Here is a 27,308-nt window from a genome sequence, read left to right as displayed (position 1 = left end):
TACCCTAGAATAAATTAGATTTCATGTTTCCATCAGTTAATATTGTTCCTTGGTTTATTCAAATATTTTAGTGATTATTTCTTATGCTTTTTCACACGTAAATGCTTCAAAAGACCAGTCAGCTTGTGCTTTAAGCTTTCCCTGCTAACATTCCACGCTTAAGCTTGTAAGGTGCGCTCAGTCCGATATGAAAAAGATTCAAAAACCAAAATGTGCTGCTTCTCAAACTTTATTTGATTTTAAAATACAATCCTGGGGGGGGTAGAAGGAAGCCAGGACATCCTAGAACTCCATGATGCGACGGCAAGATCCCACCGTGGGGAAGGTTGCACCCCAGTCAGTGTAGTGCCTGTATTCTCCTTTCTCAAGCAGGTACTGTCTCCCTCTGTAGTTAGGGTGTTCGTAAAAGACCCAAGCACCATCCAGCACTTGGCAGGATTGCAGTTCGCGGTAAGGGAAGCGATCGTGAATAGATGGGCAATCCTCGGTCAGTTCCACCATCTGTCCACCAAACTCAGCTCTTTCGTAGATTCTGATTTTGTATAAACCACCCGTTGCCTGCAGTTTTAAAGCAGAGCAAATGACAATTAATAATTTGCCAATATCTTAAGGAGTTAAATTCTTGCTAATTTGCTTTTAGGCAACATGACAGAAATACAATATGCACCCTTTCGCTTAAGGCAATTGTAATGGATAGATTTGGTTTAGCGGCTGGGATTTTCAGTAACCTCCAATGACGCGTTTGGCAGTAGCTGCCCAGCATTGGGTGGCGGAGGGATTTTCCAGTCCCGCTTCTGTCCGAGTTCCCCAGTTTTGCATCCTCAGCTGACTTGTGAGACTAATAAATAAACTTTAAAGCCTCTGACTGGAAGATCCCGCCTAAGGAAATGGCCACATAATCCTGCCCGGTGAATCAACAGCACATTCTCCACGGGTCGCAATTGCCTTCAATTACCTCACAGCTGCAGGAACAAGGGTTCAATTCTGGCCTCAGGTCACCGTTTGTGTGGAGTTTCCTCCACATTCTCCCCGTGCCTGTGTGGGCTTCCTCCCACACATTCAAGGATGTGAAGGTTAGGTTGATAGGCTGTGGTAAATTGCCCCTTAGTGTCAGGGAGATTAGCAGGGTAAAAACATGGGGTTACAAGGATTGAGCTTGGATGGGGCTGTTGTCAGTGCAGACTTGATGGGCTGAATAGCCTCTTTTTGCACTGTAGGGACTCTATGATTCAATGAAAAGAAAATTAGGAGAACTTTAACAGTGACTCCATTCTATATCCCCACATTTTGTTACATTGCCTAATTTATCTTGCATCCTGGTTATGGAAAATTACACTGATTTTTTTATCCTCAGTATGAAATGTAATTGTATGAAATCTATTACATAGTTTAAAAGTTAGCAAGGCCACTGATTAAGATAGTCAAAATTCACTGGGATAATTTTGATTCCGTGAAATCATCTGAAACATGAATCAAAAGCCCTCTTATTTTTACATTTCTGATTATATTTATTGACTTCAATGCAGATGCAAATTGGGAGGGAAAATTGGTCAATTTGTTATCGCTTATTTTACACCATTACACAAAGTCAGCAGTGGGAATTCTCTGACCCTACCCGCTGCTGAGATTTCCAGTCCCGCTGCAGTGAATAGAAGTTTGGCTGGGCGCCAAATTCTCACTGGCAGCGATGGCGGGGCATGAACAGCTTGAGGTGGGGGGGATTCCAGCCAATATCCATTTGAACTGTCACTTTTTGAGTAGAAAACGTGAAACGTAAAACTAATTACTTTGTAAAATTATTTGGTACTCTTTTATCTCACTCACTTGTAGGGATAAAATGTCACGTTGACAGGGGGAAATTTGTACAGTGGATGATTAAACCGCACAATTAGCCATTCATAAGAAGCCATCACCAATCCTGTGCAACACTGAACCAAGGTTCTTCATCCAGAAAATTGGGCAAATTTGGAACGGATATGTTTTCACGTAGGGTGAGATTCCTGGAAATTAGCAAGGGTCGATAGCAGACAGGAAAAGCAGCGTTGATGACAGCCACTGTGGCTTTCTCCACTGTATAGTGCAAGACTTAGAATTAAAGTATCAAGGGGCAAGTCTTGTGTGGTATCACTGGCTGGTTGGCCCCCGATTGGTCCACCCTGCCAGCAACTTAGGAGCTCGAGGCTTGGGGCGCAGTTTTAAAGAGCACCCCTGCATAAAGGAGTTGACTCTGGAACACTCTTGTGCTTTTCTCATGTTCTTCTTATGTTCCCTCTCCCCTCCTCACCATCACTCTGGCTCTATCCCCAGCACATCCTTGACACTGCTCCCTGGCACTGTCAGGGCATGGCTTGGGCCTGTATTAGCTGTAGGGTGAAGTCTTTGGACACAGGACAATAGTGATTAGATTGTAATAACATGTAGCTGATTTTGTAAACTAAATAGCGGATTGAGTATTTCGCCACTGGTAATAGAAGTTATTACTTAACTATTAGGGTGGGATTTTCCACCCTTTTCTGGGATCTTCTGGTCCTGCGGAAGGTGACCCCTGATAGCGGGATAGGCCAGTCACGCGTGGTACCATCTGCGGCCAATGGCTATTGATTTCCATGGCCAGACAACACGCTACCGGGGAGGGAGGGATGTGGGACGGGTGGAGAGGTGGTGGAAGACTGCTCTATATAAATACAGTGGTGCCGGCTGTCAATAATGTAGACACTTGCTCAAAATTGGAATAAAACCCCAATATAAGCTTAATTATATTGGAGTCAATGATGTAGGCTGACCATACAAAGGTTTTAGGGAGAGCGCAGACGGAAAATCCCGCCTCAATGGGTGAAAATGCCAAGGCAAGTACATCTTTTAAAATGACATAGAATTTACACGACAGCAACAAGCCTCGTCCAAAATGTTCTACACGGTTCCACACGAGCCTCAACCCACTCCTCACTAGCACTATCTGCTTTGCCCTAAACTCCTTTCTCCATCTAGCTTTTCCTTTAATTCATCTGTGCTTCTCATTTCAACTCTCCCCTGTGGTGGCAAGTTTCATGTTCCAGCCTCTGGCTGGGCAGGTTAAAGCATTACTGGATAGAAACCTGTTTAATTAGACAATGTTTAAATCAATTATAATCTTACTAAAGCATAGTGTCACGCACATTCAGTAAAATCTTATGCAGATCTGTAATAATTCCACGGTGATTTGTGTTTAAGTAGAATTCCAGGATGGCACTGGGAGCGTGGTGACTTCTTCTGAGTTATTCCCAGCTTACCCTCTAATTCTAACTTTTACTCTTGTTCTATGGTTTTAAAACTCTCTTACAAACATTCAAACAATGCTCTAATTCAATCTCTAACTGATTTAACATCTTCCCTGCTGCCATCAGACTTTTGAATGGACCTTGTAGGTCGTAGAAACCCTACAGTGCAGAAAGAGGCCCTTCGGCCCATCGAGTCTGCACTGAACACAATCCCACCCAGGCCCTACCCCCACATATTATACCCACTGATCCCTCTAACCTACACATCCCTGGACACTAAGGGGCAATTTCTTAGCACGGCCAATCAACCTAACCCACACATCTTTGGACTGTGGGAGGAAACCCACACAGGCACAAGGAGAACATGCAAACTCCACACAGACAGTGACCTGAGCCAGGAATCGAACCCAGGACCCTGGAGCTGTGAAGCAGCAGTGCTAACCACTGTGCTACCATGCTGACCTGCATTAAGTTGATCTTTCTCTACACCCCAGCTATGACTGTAACGCTACATTCTGCACTCTTTCCTTTCCTTCTCTACGAATAGTATGCTTTGTCTGTATTGCGCGCAAGAAACAATACTTTTCACTGAATCTGGCAATAATAAATCAAATTGAATGAAATCATGTAAAACATCAGTGGGGGGGCCTTCTGAAAACTCTGGCTCACGATTTTGTTTTACTTACGTGGCGAATGAGACGGCATGATTTAATACTGTCGTTGTATCCGTTCCAGTGCTGGTAATCGGGATATTCTCCCCTGGTCAGAATGTATTGATATCCAGAGTAATTGGGCTTCTCATAAAGCACCCAGCAGCCACTCTCCACCCGGATAGAGTTACATCGGCTGAAGAACGAGTGCAGATCTGAGCAGTCAGTGCTGCACTCGTAGCACTGTCCCTGAAAGTTCTTGGCCTCGTAAAAAATGATCTGCAGCGAGAAGAGGAAAGTTAGTTCGTTAAAACCGGGAAAAAACCCTGATACAAACCAACTCGCTGTTAAACCTCACAGTTAATATCCAGCTTACCTTTCCCATTTTGGACTCCTACCCAAAGAGCTGGCTCTGATGGACATGACACGGGTGTGAAATTTCAGGTTTATATACCTAACCAGATCATGCGCTGTAATCTAATGCTTTGTTATTTTGATGACCCGAATTTGCATATCAGCAAAATCTGGCCGTTCACAAAATGTTTGTTCAGTATTAAAGAAGTGCTGTCCTCTGTCAATTTAATTTCAGCCTAAACGCTTGTAAAGCTTCATACGGGGATCACAGTTTAACACATGTAACTTTTACTTTCAATGTACACTATTCAAATATATCTTGTATACCAGCACTAGTGCAATTTGTGTCAGAAAATAATTGATTCCATCAAGATTGATTGCTGCTTTGCTAATATGCCATCCAGTTAAAATCATATAATCCCTTCAGTGCAGAAGGAGGCGGCCATTCAGCCCATCAAGTCTGCACTGACCACAATCCCTATAACCCTACATATTTACCCTGCTAATCCCCCTTTAACAGACACAGGGAGAGCATGCAAACTCCACACGGACAGTGACCTGGATTGAACCCGGATCTCTCTCCCTGTGAAGCAGCAGTACTAACCACTCTGCCACCCTCTGCAGGTGGAGTGCCTTTGTTAAGAATTCATTTAGGAACCCACCAGAAAAGCTTAACTTTGCATACTCCAGACCGAATCTTCCATCAATCAATGAGAAGACAAAGATCTGGCAGATTTTCCACAGTGTTACCATTTAAACATGGTTTCCATTGCTTCTTCTGAATATTTAGGATACAAAAATATTAAAAGGGTTTCATTTCAATATGTGTAGTGTTGAGTAGAGAATATTCATAGTGAGCAACTTAAATTCTGCAACATCTAGCTATTGCTTGGCTAAGCAGACCAAACTAATGGGTGAGGCTGAACCTATGTGGAGGTATGATGGTGTTGTTATTGGACCAACACTCCAAGACTGAGGGTAGAATTATAGAATCCTTATAGTGCAGAACAAGGCCATTCAGCCCACCAAGTCTCTACCAACTACAATCTCATCCAATATATGGGGTATTTCCATTATGGTGGCACGGTAGCACAGTGGTTAGCACTGGTGCTTCATAGATCCAGGGGCCTAGGTTCGATTCCTGGCTTGGGTCACTGTCTGTGTGGAGTTTGCACATTCTCCTCGTGTCTGCATGGGTTTCCTCCGGGTGCTCCGGTTTCCTCCCACAGTCCAAAGACGTGCGGGTTAGGTTGATTGGCCATGCTAAAAAATTGTCCCTTAGTATCCTGGGATGCATGGGTTAGAGGGATTAATGGGTATAATATGTAGGGATATGGGGGTAGGGCCTGGGTGGGATTGTGCTCAGTGCAGACTCGATGGGCCAAAGGGCCTCTTTCTGCACTGTAGCGTTCTATGATTCTATATTTATCCTGTTAATCCCCTAACATGAGAGTTGGTCTGGCATAGCCAACCAACCGAACCCGCACATCTTTGAGTAATGCTTTGGGGACCTGGGTTCAAATCCCACCATGGCTAATGGTGGGATTTGAATCGAGTAAAAATCTGGAATTAAAAATCTAATGCAAACATCATCACAAAAACACACCCGGTTCACCAATGCCCTTTTGGGAAGGAGATTGGCCATCTTCACCTGGTCTGGACGACAACTTTAGATCCACAGTAACGTTGTTGATTCGTAAATGGACCCGCAAGAGCAATGAGGGATGGGCAATAAATGCTGGCCCAGCCAACAATGCCCATCTCCCATGAAAGAAATAAAAACCCACTCTGTTATATTCCATCTGACAATGCATTTTTACTGCAATACATTTAATTAGCTGACAATGTAATAGATTTGAACATGTTGACTAATACTTTCTCCAGTTGGTTTTATTTTTCTCTCCATATCTACTGTTGAAACAGTCATAAAATCATAGAATCCCCACAGTGCAGGAGAGGTCATTTGGTCCATCGAGTCTGTACTGACTCTGGCAGTGTTTTTTTACCCAAGTCCTCTCCCCCACCCTATCCCTGTAATCCTACAGGTTTACCATGGCTAACGCACCCAATCTACACAACTTGGGACACCAAGGGATAATTTACTTTTTATTCGATCATGGGAGTTGCTGGTTGGCCAAGACTTATTGCCTATCTCTAATTAATTGTCCAGAGGGCAGTCGAGAGTCAACCACATTGCTGTGGCTCTGGAGTCACATGTAGGCCAGACTGGGTAAGGACAGCAGATTTCCTTCCCTAAAGGACATTAGTGAACCAGATGGGTTTCTCTGACAATCAACAATGATTTTATAGCCATCAGAGCTTCTTAATTCCAGACTTTTTTTATTGAATTCCAATTCTGCCACCTGCCATGGTGGGATTTGAACATTCGCTGAGGGTTCTGGATTAATAGTTTAGTGGTAATATCACCAGGCCATTGTCTCGCCAGCATGGCTAATCAACCAAACCTGCACATCTTTGGTCATTTATGTCTTAACAGTTCATTGGTTCTCTTTCCTGTTAAGAAGCAGATTCAACAAAGCTGGTGAAAATGCTAAATTTATGTTCATTTTTTTTTTAGAGTATATGTCCTCGATTTCATGTAGACTTTTGTAAATCCTCCCTTGGTCTGATAAAGCGGAAGAGGAAAACAAGGCAAAAATGCACTCCAATAACACCTCACCTTCATTCTCTCCCTGTCCACCTTGAATCCTGCTGGTTTTTACAATTTACTGTCTGTGTCTTCAGTTGCCTCTCATCATCATAAAGTGTGCACGTGTAAGTGTAGCTTGAGAACATTTCCCCTGTTGCAGCAAGGAATAGAATGCATTTCAGTCTTCAGAAGGCCATGAGTACAGAGGATGCTGTCTTAATATGAACTTACTGGCTTTATCAGATGACAGGAGAGAACCCAATGTTAGACGGAAAATGCTTACCTCGAGGTTAGGGCAATTGTCTCACCCAATGTATTCATAACGGAAGCTTTAACTAATTTAAGTCAATTTTATGGAGGGCCCCTGAGTTCCAATGAAAAGACAAAGTCAAAGTGGTTTGGCTAAAGGTACAACTAATTAATCTGTTGTCAAATGGTTGGAAAGTTTTGTGAAGCAGGTTTACATCTGGATTCCAGCTCCAACCCATGAATATTTTAGCCATTTTCCTTCAAGGACAGGAGAACCATTGGCTAATTTTATTCACTGTTGTGTTTCTACCTGAAAATTTTAACATCATGTTAGCTTTGAGATGTACAGAATGCTCTCAATTACAACAAAGCTCTTATGTGGAAGTAATTTGACATCAAAGCTTCCAGTGTGGCTAAACCCACCCAGAATGCTCAAAGCTACACAGTACACTCAAAGCCATCAAATTCAGGGTCTATACCTTCCACTCAGCTACCCCTGAGTCTCAGGGTCCAAACACTCCCCAGTCTCAGGATATAAACTCTCCCATCCTTCTGCCCCACCTCCAATATCAGGGTCTTCCCCCTCTCTTGTACTTCATGATTAATTCTCTCCCGCTAATCTCCACTTTTGGTTCTCAGTTCAACCTCCAAATTGTCTCCTCTCCTCCCTCCAGCCAGCAAATCTGTCCTTTTCTCTCCCCACCCATGTACAAACTCTTCTCTCTCACTTCCCACCAGTTTCCATATCGTATACCTCGGGACTCACTGAACTTCCAGGTCATGGAATTGACTGACCTTCTAGGCCTTGGGATTCACTGACCTCACTCAGTGGTATCTCTGTCCCCAACCTCTCTTGATGACACCCCCTGAATTCAAAAATCATTGCTCATTGGAGCCATGCCCACCTCAAATCTGCAACAGGGCTGACCAGAAACATGTAACTTCAGATTTTCATCCAGCTTTCTGTACAGAGATATTCAGTTGGTGGCTGGTTTTAATTGGTGGGGTGGCTTTATATATCCCGGTAGTACTATTAAATAATTAACATACAAATTAGGTCTAAAAACTGTAAAGTTGCAGTTAACCCATTCCTAACCTGACGGAGGAAGGAAGTGGGGCAACAGAGGGAGGGGAGAGGGGAAAAGGAGGAGAGGGAGAGGGGAAAAGGAGGAGAGGGAGAGGGGAAAAGGAGGAGAGGGAGAGGGGAAAAGGAGGAGAGGGAGAGGGGAAAAGGAGGAGAGGGAGAGGGGAAAAGGAGGAGAGGGAGAAGGGAAAAGGAGGAGGGGAGAGGGGAAAAGGTGGAGGGGAGAGGGGAAAAGGTGGAGGGGAGAGGGGAAAAGAAAGGGGAGGGGAACAATGGGGGAAGGGTGGAAGGAAGAAAGAGGGGCAGGGAAAGATGGGAAGAGGAATGAGAAAAGAAGGGAATAAGAGGGGTTTAGTTAGGGCAATAGGTGATGTGATGGCAGGGGAGAGGGGCGTGAAAGTGATGTTATATGAGGATGCTGGAGGTTACAATTTTAAACATCGTATACATAATTGGTTGGGACCTAGGAAACGCCGACTGAGTATTTGGTCGCATTTTTTTTATCATTGGAATTGGTGACTATAATCACAGTTGGAAATGATGATTTGACGTCGCAAACATGGTTCTGATAGCTAACTGATCAGGCCTCAGTGAACTTAGAAATAGAATTACAGCAGGCGATTGCTTCTGGGTACAAAAGATATCAAATGATGACAAATTATTGCATCTGAGATCAAATTGTTGCAAAGTGATTGCAGCTGAGGGCAATTGCCATTAAATTAATACTATTTAAATGGCATGATGTCAAATTGCATGAAACATGTTACGTGGAGGTCACACAATTTCATGATATCTCCGAGAAAATTTCCTAATCCTATCTCTAAATCTTTTTCTCAATTATCCACACAATATTTACAGGTAATTGGAATGCACAAAGAGGTGAAATTTACTTCCTATTTGTGGCAATGTTTTAAATGGGCAAATAGGGAAACTATGGCCGTGATTCTCCCATCCTGACCCACAAATGTTTCTGTCAGGTTGCGGTGGGAGATGTACGTCGCTGACTTTGATCCGGGATTTCTCTCCCAGAGCCAGCGAACAGACACCGGTCAGACCACACTGGAAACTGGCAGGAAGGCAGGTGAGTCATTTGAATCTTTTTAAAATGTATTTTAAATATGTTTTCAATGTAATTATCAGGAACGTACCAGTCCCCATTAATCTCCCACTCCGCCAGGAATACTTAATTCAGGCAGGGCTAAGAGTAGCTCCCCACGTTTGGGAAACTAGTGGGAGACCCCTCTGGGATGAGGAGGGAGCAATCAGAGCCCCCAGGGGTTGGGCGGTGGTGCTCCCTGGGCATGGGCACCCTGGAAGTGCGAGCCTGTGCCCCCAGGATTGCCCCAGGGGCAATGTGCCTATACCCAGGGACCACCTTGGCACTGCTCACTGGGCATTGGGGGGGGGGTGTGGGGGGGGGTGGGATTGTCCTGTCTCCTGCTGGGAGTTGGGGGGGGGTGGTGGTGGGGTCTGCCAGGGAGGATCACCACTGCTGGGGAGGGGGTGGACTGGATATTGGAGCACTCTGGGGCAGGGGGTTCAGGGCTGGCCCAGGAATTGTTGTGAGGGTTGTGATCGGGTCATGGGTGGGGGGAGGTGTGGCTGGAGCGGCAGCATTGTGGGGGTCCCCGGCTGGCCAGCAAACAGGGAGACTGACAGATCGGGGCCACTGCGCACGTGCAGCATTCCGGAACTGACAAACTCTGGCACGAACGTCCCCTGGGTTTTTAACAATATTCACGACCGGGAGTTCTGCTTTGCACAGAGTGGGGATATTCGGGTGAGAAGCTAAACTGACCGAACAGTCAGGATCTAGAACAGTTTTCCTGCCAATTCAGCCCTTTTGGGAGAATTGCGGCTTATATTGCAAAACAGATCAATAGACTGTCTAATCGTTCTCCCTTTCAACTGATCTCGTTCCAGCAGAAATTTGTTGGTACGATTTAAATTATGCAAATGTTCACCTTTTCCTTTGGTTTCACATTTAGCTGCAACATTAATTAAAGTAAATGTTCTGGACAAACGTGCTCCAAAAGGCTAAGTTAGCAGACTAGTTCATTGGCCCTTGTCTTCAGACTGAGTATTGACAAATGTGAACGAAGTACTATTGATTTGATGATTAATTGTTACACGTTGATTTTTTCAAATTACAAATTGCCATTTTGCATTCTGTTTCAGGTTTGAAATTAAGGTCAATCTAACATTCGATCAATACAAAACGGCCTTGGACTTCTGGCAAATTTACAGACTCACTATTCATGTGTTACACACATCAAATTTCCAAAAGGTCACCTTGTCATCTAAGTACGTAACTGTCTCGTGTTTTAGCTAATTATAAGTTCAATTAGAAATGCCTTTTTGCATCTGGATAATTTGTTTAGCCTGTGAACTGAAGTCTTTGTCAGCAATTTATGATTGTGTCCCTGTACAAAGCCTACGCTTAATGCATGAAGAGTTTGGCAAACATTCCAGCTGTGACCAGCAACATTTGATTCTGCTTTGTTCTGCTTTTTTTGTGAAGTCCGTACAAAAATGGATGTGAACAATGTTGTGATTGCTTCTCAATCTGTGACAAAAACCAAAAACAGAACACCAGTACTCTCATTACCTTTCATGATATTTCTAATTTCACCCAATCTCAAACATTTAACATTTAAATAGATGAATATTTTGGTCACTGCACTTGCGCAAGGATATATTGGCCTTGGAGGGAGTGCAGAGGAGGTTCCCTAGGCTGATACCGGAGATGAGGGGGTTGGACTATGAAGAGAGACTAAATTGACTGGGTCTGTGCTTGTTGGAGCTTAGAAGGATGAGGGGGGATCTTATAGAGACGTATAAGATAATGAAGGGGATAGATAGGGTCGAGGTAGAGAGATTCTTCCCGCTTAGAAAGGATAGCAGGACTCGAGGGCACAGCCTCAAGATAAGGGGGGAGCAGTTTAGATCGGAGTTGAGGAGGAACTTCTTCACTCAAAGGGTGGTGAATCTCTGGAATTCTCTGCCCGTTGAAGTGGTGGAGGCTACCTCGCTAAATATATTTAAGACGCGGGTAGATAGGTTTCTGATAGGGGAATTAAGGGTTATGGGGAGAAAGCGGGAAAGTGGAACTGAGCCACGACAGATCAGCCATGATCTTATTGAATGGTGGGGCAGGCTCGAAGGGCTAGATGGCCTACTCCTGCTCCTATTTCTTATGTTCTTATATATATATAACATATTTTATGTGTTGTTATGGGAATAGGGCCTGGCTGGGATTGTGGTCCATTCAGACTCAATGGGCCGAATGGCCTTCTCCTGTACTGAGGGATCCTGCGATTCTATAATGAAACTATACTTGTTCAGAGGGAAATCAAAATGGAAAATCAGGAGAACCATAGAATCCCTATAATGCAGAAGGTGGCCATTTGGCCCATCGAGTCTGCACCGACTCTCCCCCAGAGCATCTTAACAAGACTACCCCTTCCCAGTTACCCAAAGCATTTACCCCATTAAGCTTCTAACTTACACATCTTGGGACACTAAGATGCATTTTTGAGTGGCCAATCAACCTAACTGACACATCTTTGGACTGAGAAAGGAAACCGGAGCACCCGAGGAAACCTGTGCAGACAGACGGAGAACGTGCAAACTCCACACGGACAATCAGCTGAGGCCAGAATTGAATCTGGTCCCCTGGTGCTATGAGACAGCAGTGCTAAACATTGTTCCACCGTGCCGTGCCACAGAGAACCGTAAAAGAAAAGATTACAGCCGTAATTTTGGAATCGTACGTACTCAAGCAGCCTAGGGTTACAGGGATTGGGATGGGCTTGGGGAAAGTTGGTGCAGACTGGATGAGCCAAATGGCCTCCTTCTGCATTGTAGGAATTCTATGGTTCTTCTTCTTAACCAAATAAAATATCCCATCATTTTCACTATATTAAGGTAGTTGAGTCTAACACTCTGTGAGTGAATGTCAGAGATTTACTAGTGGACATACATGAAGTAACATTCAACCAAAAAGCACAATACTGCAGCGGTTGGTAATACTCTACAGGTCAGGCAGCGTTCGTGGAGAGAAACACAGTTAACAGCCTGGATTTTCACACAGCTGGGCTGACTCAGGAAATGGCAGAAGGATCCCGATTCTGGGATCCCCTCCCTGTCCTCTCATAACCCCCCCATGTCAAACTCTGGCAATTCATTGCCCTTTGACCCACCCTACAATTTCTAGAATCAATCAGCGTTGAGTCAGATGCGCTGAAAAGAACTTCTGAGAAAAAGGTAATCCGTTGAGAACGCTCTCCGATGGATAAAGACCAGATCCAAACTAATAAAAGTGTCCGTCATCTAGGCTTTTGAAGTTTCATAAAACGCCAATCACAGACGCATGAAACTGCGAAAGCTACGTTAACAAACAATGTAAAATTGCCCACAGTGATCAGTGAACCCGAGTTGCTAATTAAACAGTGTTTCCTCTGGAGAGCAGGCGTTCTGGCATTGCTAAAGCTGTCTGTGTTCTCAGCCAAACATACATGGTGATGTTTGGTTGTGAGTCAGGCAGCTATTGAGATATGAGAACGTCCTTTCTGAGCGGGTTCACTGAGCTGCTGGGCTGTTTGCCCTGCTCTCACTTTCCCACAGGACCTTCCACACACCTGATGAAGGAACACCGTTTCCGAAAGCTTGTGGGATTACTATCAAATAAACTGGTTGGACTCTAACCTGGTGTTTTGTGAGACTTCTTAGTGTGTCCCACCTTCCCCCACAGGCTAAAAAATAAAGGCAGAGGTGGAATGAGGTTCTTGAGTGGTAGTTAATTGTTCGGCTAAAGGTTTCAATAGGCCTAAGGGCCAAATGTGCTGTCTGACCCCTGGGGGCAATTTTCCAGGAGAGGTTCTAAGTGTCCAGCTAATGATGAAGAGGGGAGAATTTCAGATCTGTTTTTGGAGTCTTTACTCTGAATCTTACGGATTTAGACTATTTCCAGCCACTACAGGCAGTGGGCAGGGTTTCATTTGCCAGTCAGTAACTCCAGCAGTAGAGGGTGCTATTGTGCACGTGTAGATCTCTGTGTCTGCGCATGTGCAATTGCAGCAACAGAGGCCTGAGAGAGAAGAGAGGAGAGAGAGAGACAGACGTCAGGCTTCTGCTGCTGCAGCCAGCCTCAATGAATCCCTCCAGCTATTGCCCGCAGCTGATTGGCAAATTTTCCAGGCTGTGTAGAGCTTGCACTGTCATGCCACCATCACTAACCCCCAACATCCACCTCCCCCCCCACCACTGCTGAGACCGATCGCGCCCTCCCTCTCCTCCACCGATCTTTTGCAGCATGGCAGTGAACCCACCCCCCCTCCCTCCACCCCATCAATCCCCTTGCTACCCGCCCTAGCCAGGCCCTGCCCCCTTCAGGGCACACTTGGTGGGTAGTGCCAAGCTGCCCAGCAGGCAGTGCCAAGGTGCCAGGCTGGCATTGCCAAGCACATGCCCCATCAGTCTCCTGCCTAAATTCAACAGAAAATACCAACTGGTCAACAGATGTGAGAGGGATTTCAGACAATACTTGCTTCTGTTGGCCTCATGTTGAAAGTGCAGTCAAATCTCAATGTTTAACTGGGTTTAATTTGAACGTTGAAACCAAATTTACAGTGTCCTATTCAAGCTGCTAAAAAGTACAGCTTAAAAGTGCCCGCCACGTGAAGCCGGGATCAAGAAGCGGAAGAGATTGGGGGAGGAAACCAGGGAACATGGGGGAACCCACGCAGACATGGGGAGAATGTGCCGGCTCCACATAGACAGTAACCCAAGCTGGGAATTGAGTCCAGATCGCTGGCATTGTGAGGCAGCAGTGCTAACCACTTTGCCACCGTGTTACCCACCCAAAAATCTATCTTGTTCACTTACATCCTTTAGGGAAAGGAAATCTGAAATCCTTACCTGGTCTGGCCTACATGTGACTCCAGAGTCACAGCAATGTCTCAGCTGCCCTCTGAACAAGTGCAATGGCTAATAAATGCTGGCTGACCAGTGAATCTCATCTCAAAAGGGAATTAAAAATTTTACAGATGGAAACATTAATGATTGAGAGATGTATAAAAGTATCTGGAATATCATAAGCAAACATTTTTTTTTAAATTATATTGATAATAGAATTTTTAATGGGATGAAAGGATTGATAGAGCGGAAATATAAGACTAATTTTCCGTGATTTGTATGATAAGTAAAAAAGGAAACGAGAAGTCAAAATAATCAGATGACATGAATTTTATTAATGTTCAAAATCAATTTCTTTTGACTAGATCGCATACTTCAACAAAAAGAGAAACCTTTCATGCGTCTGAAAGATCCGATAGTTGAGTTGTAGCCGCCCCAGTCACTGTATCTCCTGTATTCTCCGGGTCTCAGGAAGTACTGTCGGCCTCTGTAGTTGGGATGTTCATAGAAGATCCAGTAACCGTCCATCACATGGCAGGAGTGAATGTCACGGTAACGGAAACGATCGTAGACAGAGGGACAGTCATCCATGAATTCCATCATCTGTCCCCCAAAGTCAGGCAGGAATCCTCATTCTGTTGAAACACCCCTATACTGTAACATTCATAATATCTTTATCTATTAGTCACAAGTAAGCTTACACTAACACTGCAATGAAGTTACTGTGAAAATCCCCTCGACACCATACTCCAGTGCCTGTTTGGGTCCACTGACACAGAATTTAGCACGGCCAATGCACCAAATTTACACACCTTTGGACTGTGGGAGGAATGATGTGGAGATGCCAGTGTTGGACTGGGGTAAACACAGTAAAAAGTCTCACAACATCCGGGTAAAGTCCAACAGGTTTATTTGGTGACAAACACCACTAGCTTTCAGGGCTCTGCCCCTTCGTCAGGTGAGTAGGGAGTTCTGATCACAAGCAGGGTATATAAAGACACACACTCTGTTTACAGAATACTGATTAGAATGTGAGTCTTTACAGCTAATCAAGTCTTAAAGGTACAGACAATGTGAGTGGAGATAGCATTAAGCACAGGTTAAAGAGATGTGTATTGTCTCCAGACAGGACAGTAAGTGAGATATTGCAAACCCAGGCAAGTCATGGAGGTTACAGATAGTGTGACATGAACACAAGAGTCTCTGAGCAGAGACTGATAGCCAAGTTCTGCACACGAGGACTGCCTCAACTGGGATCTTGGGTTCATGTCAATAAACATGATGGGAATATTTTTCAATTTTTTTTTTACTGCACATGCGCAGTTCCGATTGGAGCAGCAGCGTTTCGGATGTGATAAACCCCGCCCACAGCACAATTCAGATTCGCGATTATTTTTCAGGCTGGGTGTGTATGGGGGAGCCTGAGAACAGGGTTTACACATTGGACCTGAATTATGCATTTCAGCATTTAGATTCAAATGGCCCCCATTGTCTTTAGTTCTTTACATTCTTCATTTCATCAAACTGGGAACCTATTCCCACCCCCAGCAGTCTTCTTGGGGATTAAACCAAAAAGAATCCTTTCCTTCTGCCTGGTCTTGTTCCCTAACCCTGCTGACCCTATGAGTCTGTGAGTCTATTCCCGCTTTCCTTCCTTTCTGTTAATGTGTTAAAACTTGCAACTTATTTTCAATGCATTTTGATTGAAATTTTTGTCTTCGTAACAAGTAGGTTGTGTCGGTTTATCTCCAGGCAGATGTAGTCTGAAGTCACGTGGGCTTGACTTCAGACAGATTGCGTAGAAGGTCACATTCCCCAGTCCAAGTTACTCTTCTCTATCTTGAATTACATGAGACAGTTTAAAAGATAACCATCTTGTATATTCATAACAGAGAATTCTGGAAAGGAATGTACAAGTGTCCCCTTTAAACAACACAGCTTGGCGATGTTCATGTGACCCAAATTCACATAGAAACCTGCTGAAGTGTGATGACCTTTGACCTGGAAACAGTAGCAGTATAGAAATATCATGACTACTTTAAAACATCTGTAATTGTCATTCAAAATGTTCAAAAATAATTTTCTATTAAGAGTTTGTATTTTTAAGTTTTTTTCCCATGGGATCTAGGCATCGCTGGCTGACCCAGCATTTATTGCCCATCCCTCTGTGCCCTTGAGGGTCACTGTGGGTCTGGGATCAGATGTCGGCCAGGCTAGGTAAGGACAACAGATTTCCCTCTCAACAATAGGCACCAGAAAGGTTTTTAACGGCAATCGACAATGGTTTCATGGTCATCATTAGACTTTTAATTCCTGATTTTTATTGTATTCAAATTCCGCCTTCTGCTGTAGTAGGATTTGAACCCAGGTTCCCGGAGCGTTACACTGGATTATTATTCCAGTGACAAAAAAAGTCCACCGCCTCCCTCTAAAGGGATAAATTATAATTTTTGTGTAATAAGATGATGATAATTTTCTTTCTGACGTGGAGTAACTTGCAAAAAGATACAGAATGCAATTATTTTCCTTTTATAAGGAAGGGTTTGTTTGGATAAATATCTTTGTGTACTTATCATATTCGTCCGACTCTGATATCCTTAAATGTAAATAAGTGTTTAAAGCAGTAAATATACTACACACCTAATGGAACAACAAGTACGCCATCTAATTCCAAAGTGCTTTTGTTCATGAGGCCTTAATTGGCACCTTTCCCCTAATTTACCCATCTTGGGTTACTAGGGAACAATTTATCATGACCAATCAACCCATACATCTTTAGACTGTGGGAGGCAACTGGAGCGCCCGAAGGAAACCCACCCAGACACGGGGAGAACATGCAAACTCCACACAAACAGTCACCTGAGGCTGGAATTGAACCTGGGTCCCTGGTGCTATAAGGCAGCAGTGCTAACCGCTATGCCACCAGGCTGGTGCCATTATTGCCCTGATTTTTTGAGCTCGAATTGGATGCGGAAATCATTTTCACAAAGACCAAACAGCACTCTGAAAATAAAAACCTCTCCTGTTCTGGTTGATTTTATCCTTCTTGACCATTTACTGATCACAACAAACAGTCTTCACTGAGTAATCTCATCAAACCTCCTCGTTATTTGAAGAGTTCTATAAACCAAGAACACACTGAACACAAATAATACCCTACGGATGAACAAAGAAATCAGGGAAAAATGAAGATCGGAAAGAGAGATTCAGTGTCCCCAAGGTATCGGCAATGGGCTGGCCTGTTGCACACCAGCTGGGAGCGTGGGAATGGGATCCCTTTTGCTAAAAGGCAGTTGACAGACAGAGTCTGGTATAAGGCAATGTGCGTGCACTTAGTGAATGGGGCAGTCATAGCAAAGCCACCAGCTTGCCTCGCCTGCTGATCCGCAGCACGAGAAAATTAAATTTAGTTAGCTCTCCTTGATTTGAGAGCATCAGTGTGACAGTGGACGCTAAACTACGAGAAGTTACAAATATCTCCAGCATCAGTCTGCAAAGCACCAGGAATATCAATAGCCACAGTCACCTTCACAGCCACTGGTAATGCCATCTGTGTCCTACTTTGAGGTTGTAGCTGTAGCAGTTGGCAGATTTCAGGCACGATTTATTAAAATTCAGACATCTCACACACTGTTCCTTACTGAGATAATCCCCAGGATTTGCATAGGGAATCACTGATTGACCTCCTTGTTGGACTTGTAGAATATGAGCTCCCTGGTGATTGATAATTACCTTACCATGTGAAACTTGTATATTGAGCCATTTATAAAGCAGGCCCCTGAGTGGGTCCATTATTGTATTGCCCCGGTTGGGCCCTGTTTGTAATCACCACAGACTTGTGGTTTTGCTTTATTTTATTTTATGCAATAAAGCATTGTTCCTTTATACCTGAGTCCTGGAGTTATTATACTTGCTAAGGTTCAAGAAGGAGAGCTTTTCTCTGAACATCCTGGATACAGATGGCCTTCTGATGAGTTTTCTGTTTCCACTCTCTTCCTCCCTTCCCCAACAGCTTGTCCTGCTCTGTGTGGCCTCTCCCATTCTCCCAGTTGTGCTGTATTCAAAGGGGAATGCATTTTGAGTGAACCCATGTCTGGAAATAAATGGCTTGAACAGAAGTGTTGAAGTCAGCAGGAAATCCTTTGGCATCTGCTCCTTCTGAACCTTTTACCTGGAAACAACTCGGAAAGCACCAAAAGTATGAGGGGTTAAGGGGATAGGGCTTGGAGTGGGATTGTGGTCAGTACAGACTCAATAGGCCTTCTGCACCGTCGGGACTCTATGAATAGCCAGAAAATGGTTTATATAGAACCCTACAGTGCAGAAAGAGGCCCTTCTGCCCATCGAGTCTGCACCAACCACAATCCCACCCAGGCCCTATCCCCATATCCCTACACATTTACCCTCTAACCTACACATCCCAGGACACTAAGGGGCAATTATAGCACGGCCAATCAACATAACTCACACACCTTTGGACCGTGGGAGGAAACCGGAGGAAACCCACGCAGACACGAGGAGAATGTACAGACAGTGACCCGAGCCAGGAATCGAACCCAGGTCCCTGGAGCTGTGAAGCAGCAGTGCTAACCACTGTGCTACCGTTCCGCCCCTTTTTTTCTTTAAAAAGTTTTAAAATATAACCCCACACAGCAGACTGGTTAATTGACACAGAACAACCTCAGTCCAGTGTATGATCCAGTGGTGGAGATAGAGGGTCTTCACCCATGTTGAGCTGTGTGAGGTTGAGAGAGCACGTTGCTGGGAATACTAAGCTCCAAAATGGCATCAAATTTGTGCTGCATTTTGATTAATGTCAGGATCTGCCTGCTCTGCAGACTGACAAATAGATATTAGCTGAGCACAGGCTGAGACCCTCACCAAGATGGGAAGTTGTGGTTGGGGAGAGTACACTACACCTGGAAAGGACCAGGTCCTATTAGTTCAGTGATGTAATTATATAATTATAGAATCCCTACAGTGCTGAAGGAGGCCAATTGGCCGATCGAGCCTACACTGACTCTGACAGAGTATCTTACACAGGCCCTCCTCCCCCACCCTATCCCTGTAACCCCTCAATCTACCAGGACTAATCCCCCTAACTTACAATCTTTGGATACTAAGGGGCAATTTAACATGGCCAATCCACGCAACCTACACATCTTTGGTCTGTGGGAGAAAACCAGGGCACCCGGAGGGAACCCACAATCTTTATAGGTGTGATTCTTCTGCATAATATATGGTGGGGAACCATCTAACTGAACAATAGTCACTGACTTAAATAAAGATTACATTGCGGAATCTTATGTTGCTATGTACATTCTCATTTTCAAACCTATGGGAGATACTTATCTTTCAATAGTCATTGTAATTGCAAAATTATAAAACATCTGGAGTGACAGAGGCACAAATAACTCAATCCAAAGAAAAATTAGTTCTGCTGATAACACCTTTATTATGCTTCAGAATATTTCAACATAAGGAAGACTAGTTTTCAACTACTAATCTAGAAATCTCTCATGCGTCTGAAAGATCCGATAGTTGCGTTGCAGCCGCCCCAGTCACCGTATCTCCTGTATTCTCCGGGTCTCAGGAAGTACTGTCGGCCTCTGTAGCTGGGATGTTCATAGAAGATCCAGTAACCGTCCATCACATGGCAGGAGTGAATGTCACGGTAACGGAAACGATCGTAGACAGAGGGACAGTCATCCATGAATTCCATCATCTGTCCCCCAAAGTCAGGCCTCTCATAAATCCTCATCCTGTAGTTTCCACCTCGGTACTGGAATAAAGAACATATAGCATCGAAATTACATCAAATGGGTGTGTGATACGCTTTGTATAAATCCTCTGTACGGTAATAAAAAAATTAAGAAGAAAATATAGAAAAATATACAATAGTAAGCATGTGTGCGGTATCTACTAAAGAGCATTCCAAGATTGAAGCACTTTAGAATGAGTAATGTGAACCACTAAGACCAAAGCCAAATATTGTGGATGCTGGAATCCGAAACAGGAACTGAAAATGCCGGAAATGCATAAGTGACAGCACCTGAGGAGAGAAAATAGAACCAACATTTCCAGCCTGGATGACTTGGGTCTCTGATGAATGGTCACCCAGACTCAAAATGTTGGCCCCATTCTTTCTCCTCCGATGTTGTCAGACCTGCTGCGATTTTCCTGCATTTTCCGTTCTTGTAGCATGAACCACTGCTTTACTGGATGTATAAAAATGAATTTGACAGAGGTCCACAATGTACAACTTTGAAATGTGCAGGTGGCACAGAACTTGGAGCTGTGAGGATGATAAAGTTCAAGGCGAGATGGACAGGCTGGTGGACAGGGTGAACCTGCGGCACGGGGAATTTAATGCAGGGATGCGCAAGTTGACACATTTTGTTAGGAAGAATGAAGAGTGACAATATACAATAAAGTGTACAATTCTAAACGGGGTTGAGGTGGTGAGAAAGCATGTCCATAAATTGCAGAATGTGGCAGCGCAGTTTGAAAAATACGTGTTAGAATCTGGGCTGTATGAATAGAGATATAGAGCAGAATTTTCTGGGAACACTCACCCAAAGCCAGAAAATCCCACCCATGGTCAAGGCACTTTTGCATGGTCCAGCTCCCCACTCACTATGATTCCTGTGGCTGGCGGGACAGGAAAATCCCAGTGATAGTATAAAAGCAAAGTAGACTGTTGATGGACCTGTATAAAACATCTGTCTGGCCTCCATCGGTGTATTGGGCAGAATTTTGCCGATTGTCGGCTGGAGAAGTGATCTGTCCTCACGCATGTGTGGCCAGCAGGACCTCCCTCCCAATTTTCTGGGCAGCAGCTAATTAAGTGCCACCGGAGTTACCGATCCAGCCAGGGTGACAGGAGACCTCCATGTGACTGTAGGGGTTGATCCACCATCAGCAAAATGCCGACAGTCTGGTGAAATGTCCCTTTGCCTCTACAAATGCCCGCTGTCGCCAACATTCCCCAGTAGTGCCAACTGTTGAGTCACAATGGCTCCCAACAATTGCAGCAGCTTCTCAACATCCCATTCTGGTTCCTGCGGGCTGGTAAAACTCTGTCCACTTCTGGACATTATTGGAAAGATGCTTTCGGGAGGCTGCAAGAAAGGTCTTAAGAACATAAGAAATAGGAGCAGGAGTGGGCCATCTAGCCCTTCGAGCCTGCCCCGCCATTCAATAAGATCATGGCTGATCTGAAGTGGATCAGTTCCACATTCCCGCCCTCTCCCCATAACCCTTAATTCCCCTGTCTATCAGAAACCTATCTACCTGTGACTTAAATATATTCAACGAGGTAGCCTCCACCACTTTCATGGGCAGGGAATTCCAGAGATTCACCACCCTGAAGCAGAGATTGCTTCAGGGATGATCCCCTTCAGTTACGTGGAGAAAGTGAGGTTTTCCTTGGAAGGAAAGAAGGTTAGGAGGGATTTTGTAGTGCCGTTCGAAACTCCTGAGATTTTCAGACAGCATACCTTAGTGAGAGGGTGGAAAACCCTCAAAAGAACCGTAGAAGAAGGATGAAAAAGAAAATGCTTCCCAGCAATTAGTTACAACTGAGAATGCATTGCCTGAAAGGATGTTTACACATGGCTTTTGAAAATGAGATGGATTAGCACTTGAAAGGACAAAATAGTGCCTCCAGCAAAGGCTGGGGAGAAGGATGCACTAAACTGCTGTAGAAGGGAGCTGGCATTGGACCGAAACATCAAGTGGCTGGCTTCCTTATTGTAACCATTCTATGATTCTAAATCTGTCTATAGACAAAGGCAGTAGTTTAAAAGTCTCCAGAAATAAATTCACTTAATGTATCCAGTTGCCGTGAGGCCGTTAGCAATAATGCTGATAACCTAAAAAGATGAAAGACAAGACATTTTAATACAGGAACATAATCCCTTGTGTCTCAAACCTGCTCCACTATTCAGTTGGGTTATAGATGATCTTCCATCTCAATGTTATTTTCCTGCACTATCCACATATCTTTAATAATCTAGAACTCTACCGATCTCTGTCTTGAACAGAAAGGTAAAGTTGTCATAGTCCCTGAGGGGAAGCGTTGACTGGTGGTGATTTTAACCTGAGGATCACCACACCTCAGGCAAGAAGCAAAGTCTTTGTGAACACCTCTGCAAATGTGGGGATTGAATGCTCACTGTTGCCATCACTTACCAGCTGACCATCCAACTGAGATAAACAAACTTCGCTAAACTATCTTGAACACACTCAGTGACTGATCCCCCACAGCCTCTGAGGGAGAACACCCCAAAGCTTCACTATGCTCAGAGGGAAGAAATTTCTCCTCATCTCAGACCCTTTATTCTGAGACTGTCCCCTGGTTTGAGACCAACCCCTTAGCCAGGAGAAACACCCTCCTTGCATCTACCCTTTGTAAGCCTGTAAGAATTTTGTACGCTTCAAATAGATCACCTCTCAATCATCTAAACTCTACTGAATGTGGGCCAACTTTCTTTAATCTTTCCTATTTTATATGTGGAACATAGTGAGTCACAGCAAGTGCACAGGTCATTATTGAAATTACATCTGGATTGTTAGTGGTACTGATTACATCCATCTACTAAATGGAGACTGGGAAACTTGCAGGGAAAAGCGAGGAGAATGTAGCATAGGTGTCTCAATTATGGAAAAAGATATACAAAACTGGGCTTCATTTCATTGGAGACAAGGAGACAAGAGGCGACATAAGCTGCCCCACATGTTGGAATAACTAATTACTTCCTTTAAACCATGACCATCATCATCATGAAGATTAGAGGAAAGTGCTGATCCTTCCACTTGGAAGGTTTGGATCGGTTCCCAGCAGGGTAAAGTGTACGGCATAGTTCAGTCCTGATGATAGTGACACGACTGAACAGTTCTTCCAGCCTCACTGGCCCAATGAACATTTGAATTGAATTAAATTGATTGATTTTATTATTGTCATGTGTATTGGGAAACAGTGAAAAGTATTGTTTCTTGCACGCTATAAAGTAAAAACATAGAGTACAAAGGGAAGGAGAGGGTGCAAAATGTAGTATTGCAGTTACTGATAGGGTGAAGAGAAAGATCAGCCTAATATGTGATAGGGCCATTCAAAAGTCTGATGACAGCAGGGAAGAAGCTGTTCTTGAGTCAGTTAGTGTGTTCTCAGACTTTTTTGTCCACAACAGTCAGTTCAACAATATAATGAAGGCTTACTCAGGCACCGCTCACACACAGTATTGCTCATAAAAATGTTCACGTGATTTTTACTTGGATGTCTGGTCAAATCTGCCAACAGGCAGAGAAGTACATAAATGATTCCGTAGCCTTTATACAATAGAATTATTGGGCACATATTGGTGACTAATCTGAAACATGCCATTATGGTACAGACAGGGATTATATTCCTAATTTGGGCTGTTCCTTGCAGTATGCCGATCTTTTTCAAACTCTTGAAAATGGAGCAAAGTAATAGGGGAGGGGGGTAGTGCAGTGGTATTGTCGCTGGATTAGTAATCCAGAGAGCCAGGGTAATTGCTCTGGGGTCTTGGGTTCCAATCCCACCGTGGCAGATGTTGCAATTTGAACCCAACAAAAATTGGGAATTAAAAGTCTAATGGCCATGGTGCCATGGAAATGTATCTACTTCACTAATACTTTTTCAGGAAAGAAATCTGTCGTCGCTACCTGGTGTGGCCTACACATGGTTGCAGTCCCGCAAGAATGTAGCTGACTCTTAAATGACCGAGCAAACTACTTAAATCAAGGACTATCTTTCAGACACTCCCTGGACAGATTTTAAAAAAGGAATAACTAAAATATGAATTTGCCACTAATAACAGTAAAAGAGTGAGAATGCTTGTGGCTCAGTTAATATAAAAGACTATTACACAATTAACGAAAGGGTTGTAAATGTAATGCATTAAATAACAGTAACAAATACAAATCATAAAAGAAAACAAATCGAAAATGATAATTAACACGTAATTACAACTTACACATGGATAGGAGCGACATGACCTGATGCAGTCATTGAACCCCATCCAGCGCTGGTAGTCAGGATATTCTCCCCTGCTCAGAACATACTGGTATCCCATGTAATTGGGTTTCTCATACAGCACCCACCAGTCACTCTCAACGCGGACAGAGTTACAGCGACTGAAGTAAGGGGACAGGTCGGGACAGTCAGTGCTGCACTCATAGTGCCGACCCTGGAAGTTCCTGTCCTCGTAAAAGATAATCTGTGGGGAAAGAACATGATAGAATTGATAGTTTCCTGAATTTGATGTATTTTGTACAATATATTAACAATGATGAAATATATGGAAGTTCACCTTACCTTGCCCATTTTGAGCGACACAGTCAGTTAGACAACTACCTGCACCTTGCACTGTTTCACACAGCTGGGTATTTATACGCTGGACTGAAACGCCACTGTAGGGAATACTTTTGTTATTCTAATCGATTCAACAGCGTATATCAGCAAAAATCAAATTAGAAAATAAGCTATAGTCATTGCAGACAAAATCCCCTTATTCAGGTTTCTGGATAGGACACTGATTCTATCCATTCTGCTTTGATGCTGTTTTAATTGTTTGTGAAAAAATGCAAAGGCCTAGAAGGCAAAGTGCACTGATGTTGAATCGAATAAAGATATTATCGCTGCGATATTGGGCTCATCAACACGGATAGCCGAGGCACGATGTGAGCCACATGGGGTAAAAACAAAATGCCCTGGCCCGTTCTGGTGCTGTGTGGCGATTGCCATTTTCTGAAATGTGATGGCATGGACGCCCCTTGCTTGTAACGCAAGTATGCAGAGTAGATAGATCGTGAGCCCCATCACTGATGTACTGCTGATTGATATATGTCCTGCCATTGCTGAGCCTGCAAAGCTATTAAAATCCTCTTTTAAATGTGCACAGGTTAACGTGCAGTCAACTGCATCACCGACAGCTCCTGACCCAGGTAAGGAAGCTGGCTGGAGATCCATCATTTCCAACATGGGAAACTGCTCCCACAAGGCAATGCCCCATTGCTTTTGGAAATAGGATTTTCAACTGAGTGGGGATTTTGCCATTTGAAGTGAGACGGAGCAATGGAGGGCCGCGTTGCAAGGTGAAGGTGACAAATCACCCACAGGGCTGTATAAAGACAGAGACATTTCTGATAATCCAGCCACCAATTGAAACCCATTACTTTTGAAGAAAGAGACATTAATCAATGCAAAGTGTTGGACACTGAGTCAATGTCCACCACAGACAGATACACCTTGCAAGTGCATAATGGGTGAAGTCCTTCAAGGCCAGACTACCCAGTCACAAAACGGAAATTACAAGTGACACAGGCAGTTTCAAGAAAGTCTTCCATGAATGGAACGAGCTGATGGTTGCTCCTACTCCCTCTCTCACTTTTGGAATATGAGCATTTCTATTTTGCCCACAGCCCAAATGTCCTTTTCATTATCTGTAGGGGCAGCATAGTGGCACTGCTGCCTCACAGCGCCAAGCATCCGAGTTCGATTCCTAGTTTGGGTCACTGTCCATACAGCGACTGCATGTTCTCCCTGTGTCTGCCTGGGTTTCCTCCAGGTGCTCCGGTTTTCTCCCACAGTCTGAAAGGTGTGCAGGTTAGGTGCGTTGGCCACACTAAATTCTCCCTCAGAGTGCCCGAACAGGTGCCCGAGTGTAGGGATTTTCACAGTAACTTCATTGCAATGATAAGCCTACTTGTGAATAAAAAATAAACTTTAAGGTATAATTCCAATTTTAAACTTGTTTTCCAAACTGAAACGTGGCTAGTTCTCATTTGGATTTAGCAAAGCCAAAATAGCATTTCTTGTACATTAAAGTGTGTTCTTCTCTGTTCAAAATCTATTTTAGTCATTTCAAGGATGGTGCTAAGATATTTCTTATATTCACTCAAAAGGATTTTATATCCTTCCTTAGTTTGATCTCCAAATTTATGGTCTTATTTAAATTCAAATTTAAATCTTATTACCAGGCCCATTACTGAAGCCTCCGGGAGGAAATGGTGGCTCCCCAAGAGGTTGGAGATAAGGGGGGGTGCCCCCTCGGCATTGCCATCTTAGCAGTTCCAGCCTGGCCGCTGGCATTTCCCAAGGGGCAAAGTGGCAATGCCAAGGGGGCAGGGCCAGAGGAGGTGAAAGGGGAGGGGGCCGTGGGAAGGAGATCGGTGGCAGTGGGGGATCCTGTTGCCATTCTGAACTGGGAGCAGTGGCAGAGGGAGTGTGGACAGCGATCGGGGTTGGCCATCGGGGTGGAAGTCGGGGATATGGGGTGGGGGGGGGGAGCCAGGAGATTGAGCTACTCCACTGTGTGATGGGGGGGGGGGGGGAAGGGGATGTCGGTGCTGTCCTGGGAAGCCAGCGATCAGGAAAGAGAGGCTCATATGGCGAGCATTGCTGGCTGGCAGGGCTGGTCAATGATCGGGAAACTGACAGTACAGGACGACTGCGCATGCGCTGATCTCAGCGCTGACAGATCAGCACACGCGCAATGGCCCATTCAGCACCATGCTGCCGGCCTCTCCAGCGGGAATAGGTCCCACTTCCTAATTTTTTGCCGAGATTCAGGCTAGGACGCTGGAGCGTGGGGAGATTCATTTTGAAAATCCTGCTGAAAAAAAAAACGCTGGATTTGCCACTCAGGATATTTTTGGAAGAATCCCAGCCATGATGCTTGAATTTCATCAAGTTTTATCTGAAGATCGGTCTTTGTTTAGTTTGCTTTTACAACTTGGTCATTTGGACAGTTCAAGCCCTCAGTCAAGTGTCCACTTTCTGTGTCTAATTCCCAATTGTTCTCACCAATTCTCTTTTTCTTTATGGGCTAATCCCTCTTTCGTAGCTGAAAGATGGTTATCATTTACTTGCTTGCTCCCTATAACGAACATCTCACTTTTGATCATAGTGGCTTTCAAGAGTTGGTTAAGATCAGTTTGATCAGCCGTCTGCTGCTCATTGTTGTCACCCCATTACTGTCTCCGCTAAACACACCCCAGAGTAAAAATATACCCCTTCAATAGATGATCCAGGAATAATTCCCACAACTCTGCTTACCAAGTCACTTGTTAAATTAAGTTTGCACAAATAAATGGGTTAATAAATTTGATTAATATCCCTT

General features: G+C 44.2%; 2 protein-coding genes across 5 annotated transcripts; both read right to left on the bottom strand.

Annotated features, from left to right (window-relative positions):
- Positions 1 to 282: 282 nt before the first annotated feature.
- Positions 283 to 6,744, bottom strand: LOC145349842 (gamma-crystallin S-1-like). 2 transcript variants are annotated; one of them, XM_080198425.1, is made up of 3 exons: positions 6,727 to 6,744; positions 3,944 to 4,186; positions 283 to 558 (listed from the first exon to the last, which is right to left on the bottom strand). In XM_080198425.1, exons 1-3 carry the CDS (start codon positions 6,742 to 6,744, stop codon positions 283 to 285), a joined length of 537 nt encoding a protein of 178 aa, XP_080054551.1. The 2 variants fall into 2 exon arrangements, with proteins under 2 accessions (XP_080054551.1, XP_080054552.1); XM_080198426.1 differs by lacking the exon at positions 6,727 to 6,744 and adding an exon at positions 4,284 to 4,292.
- A 10,352-nt stretch (positions 6,745 to 17,096) lies between these two features.
- On the bottom strand, positions 17,097 to 24,511 carry LOC145349843 (gamma-crystallin S-1-like). 3 transcript variants are annotated; one of them, XM_080198429.1, is made up of 4 exons: positions 24,503 to 24,511; positions 24,158 to 24,404; positions 19,678 to 19,935; positions 17,097 to 17,122 (listed from the first exon to the last, which is right to left on the bottom strand). In XM_080198429.1, the coding sequence occupies exons 1-4, from the start codon at positions 24,509 to 24,511 to the stop codon at positions 17,097 to 17,099; spliced, it is 540 nt and encodes a 179-aa protein (XP_080054555.1). The 3 variants fall into 3 exon arrangements, with proteins under 3 accessions (XP_080054555.1, XP_080054554.1, XP_080054553.1); XM_080198428.1 differs by lacking the exon at positions 17,097 to 17,122 and having other exon boundaries at positions 19,667 to 19,935; positions 24,155 to 24,404; XM_080198427.1 differs by lacking the exon at positions 17,097 to 17,122 and having other exon boundaries at positions 19,667 to 19,942; positions 24,162 to 24,404.
- Positions 24,512 to 27,308: the final 2,797 nt, after the last annotated feature.

The sequence above is a fragment of the Carcharhinus amblyrhynchos genome, chromosome 11 (genome assembly GCF_965287045.1).
Source record: "Carcharhinus amblyrhynchos chromosome 11, sCarAmb.v2.hapA, whole genome shotgun sequence".
Lineage (NCBI taxonomy): Eukaryota > Metazoa > Chordata > Chondrichthyes > Carcharhiniformes > Carcharhinidae > Carcharhinus > Carcharhinus amblyrhynchos.
This window is presented reverse-complemented; position numbering and strand designations above follow the sequence as displayed.

Excerpts from the sequence above, each read along its gene's own strand:
- LOC145349842 (XM_080198425.1), bottom strand. Across the intron at positions 559-3,943 it reads CATGCCGTCTCATTCGCCAC|GCAACGGGTGGTTTATACAA; the intron begins GTAAGTAAAACA and ends TTAAAACTGCAG.
- LOC145349843 (XM_080198429.1), bottom strand. Across the intron at positions 19,936-24,157 it reads TCGCTCCTATCCATGTGTAA|GTGGAAACTACAGGATGAGG; the intron begins GTTGTAATTACG and ends TCCAGTACCGAG. Across the intron at positions 17,123-19,677 it reads CGGATCTTTCAGACGCATGA|TCGAGCTCAAAAAATCAGGG; the intron begins GAGATTTCTAGA and ends TCCGCATCCAAT.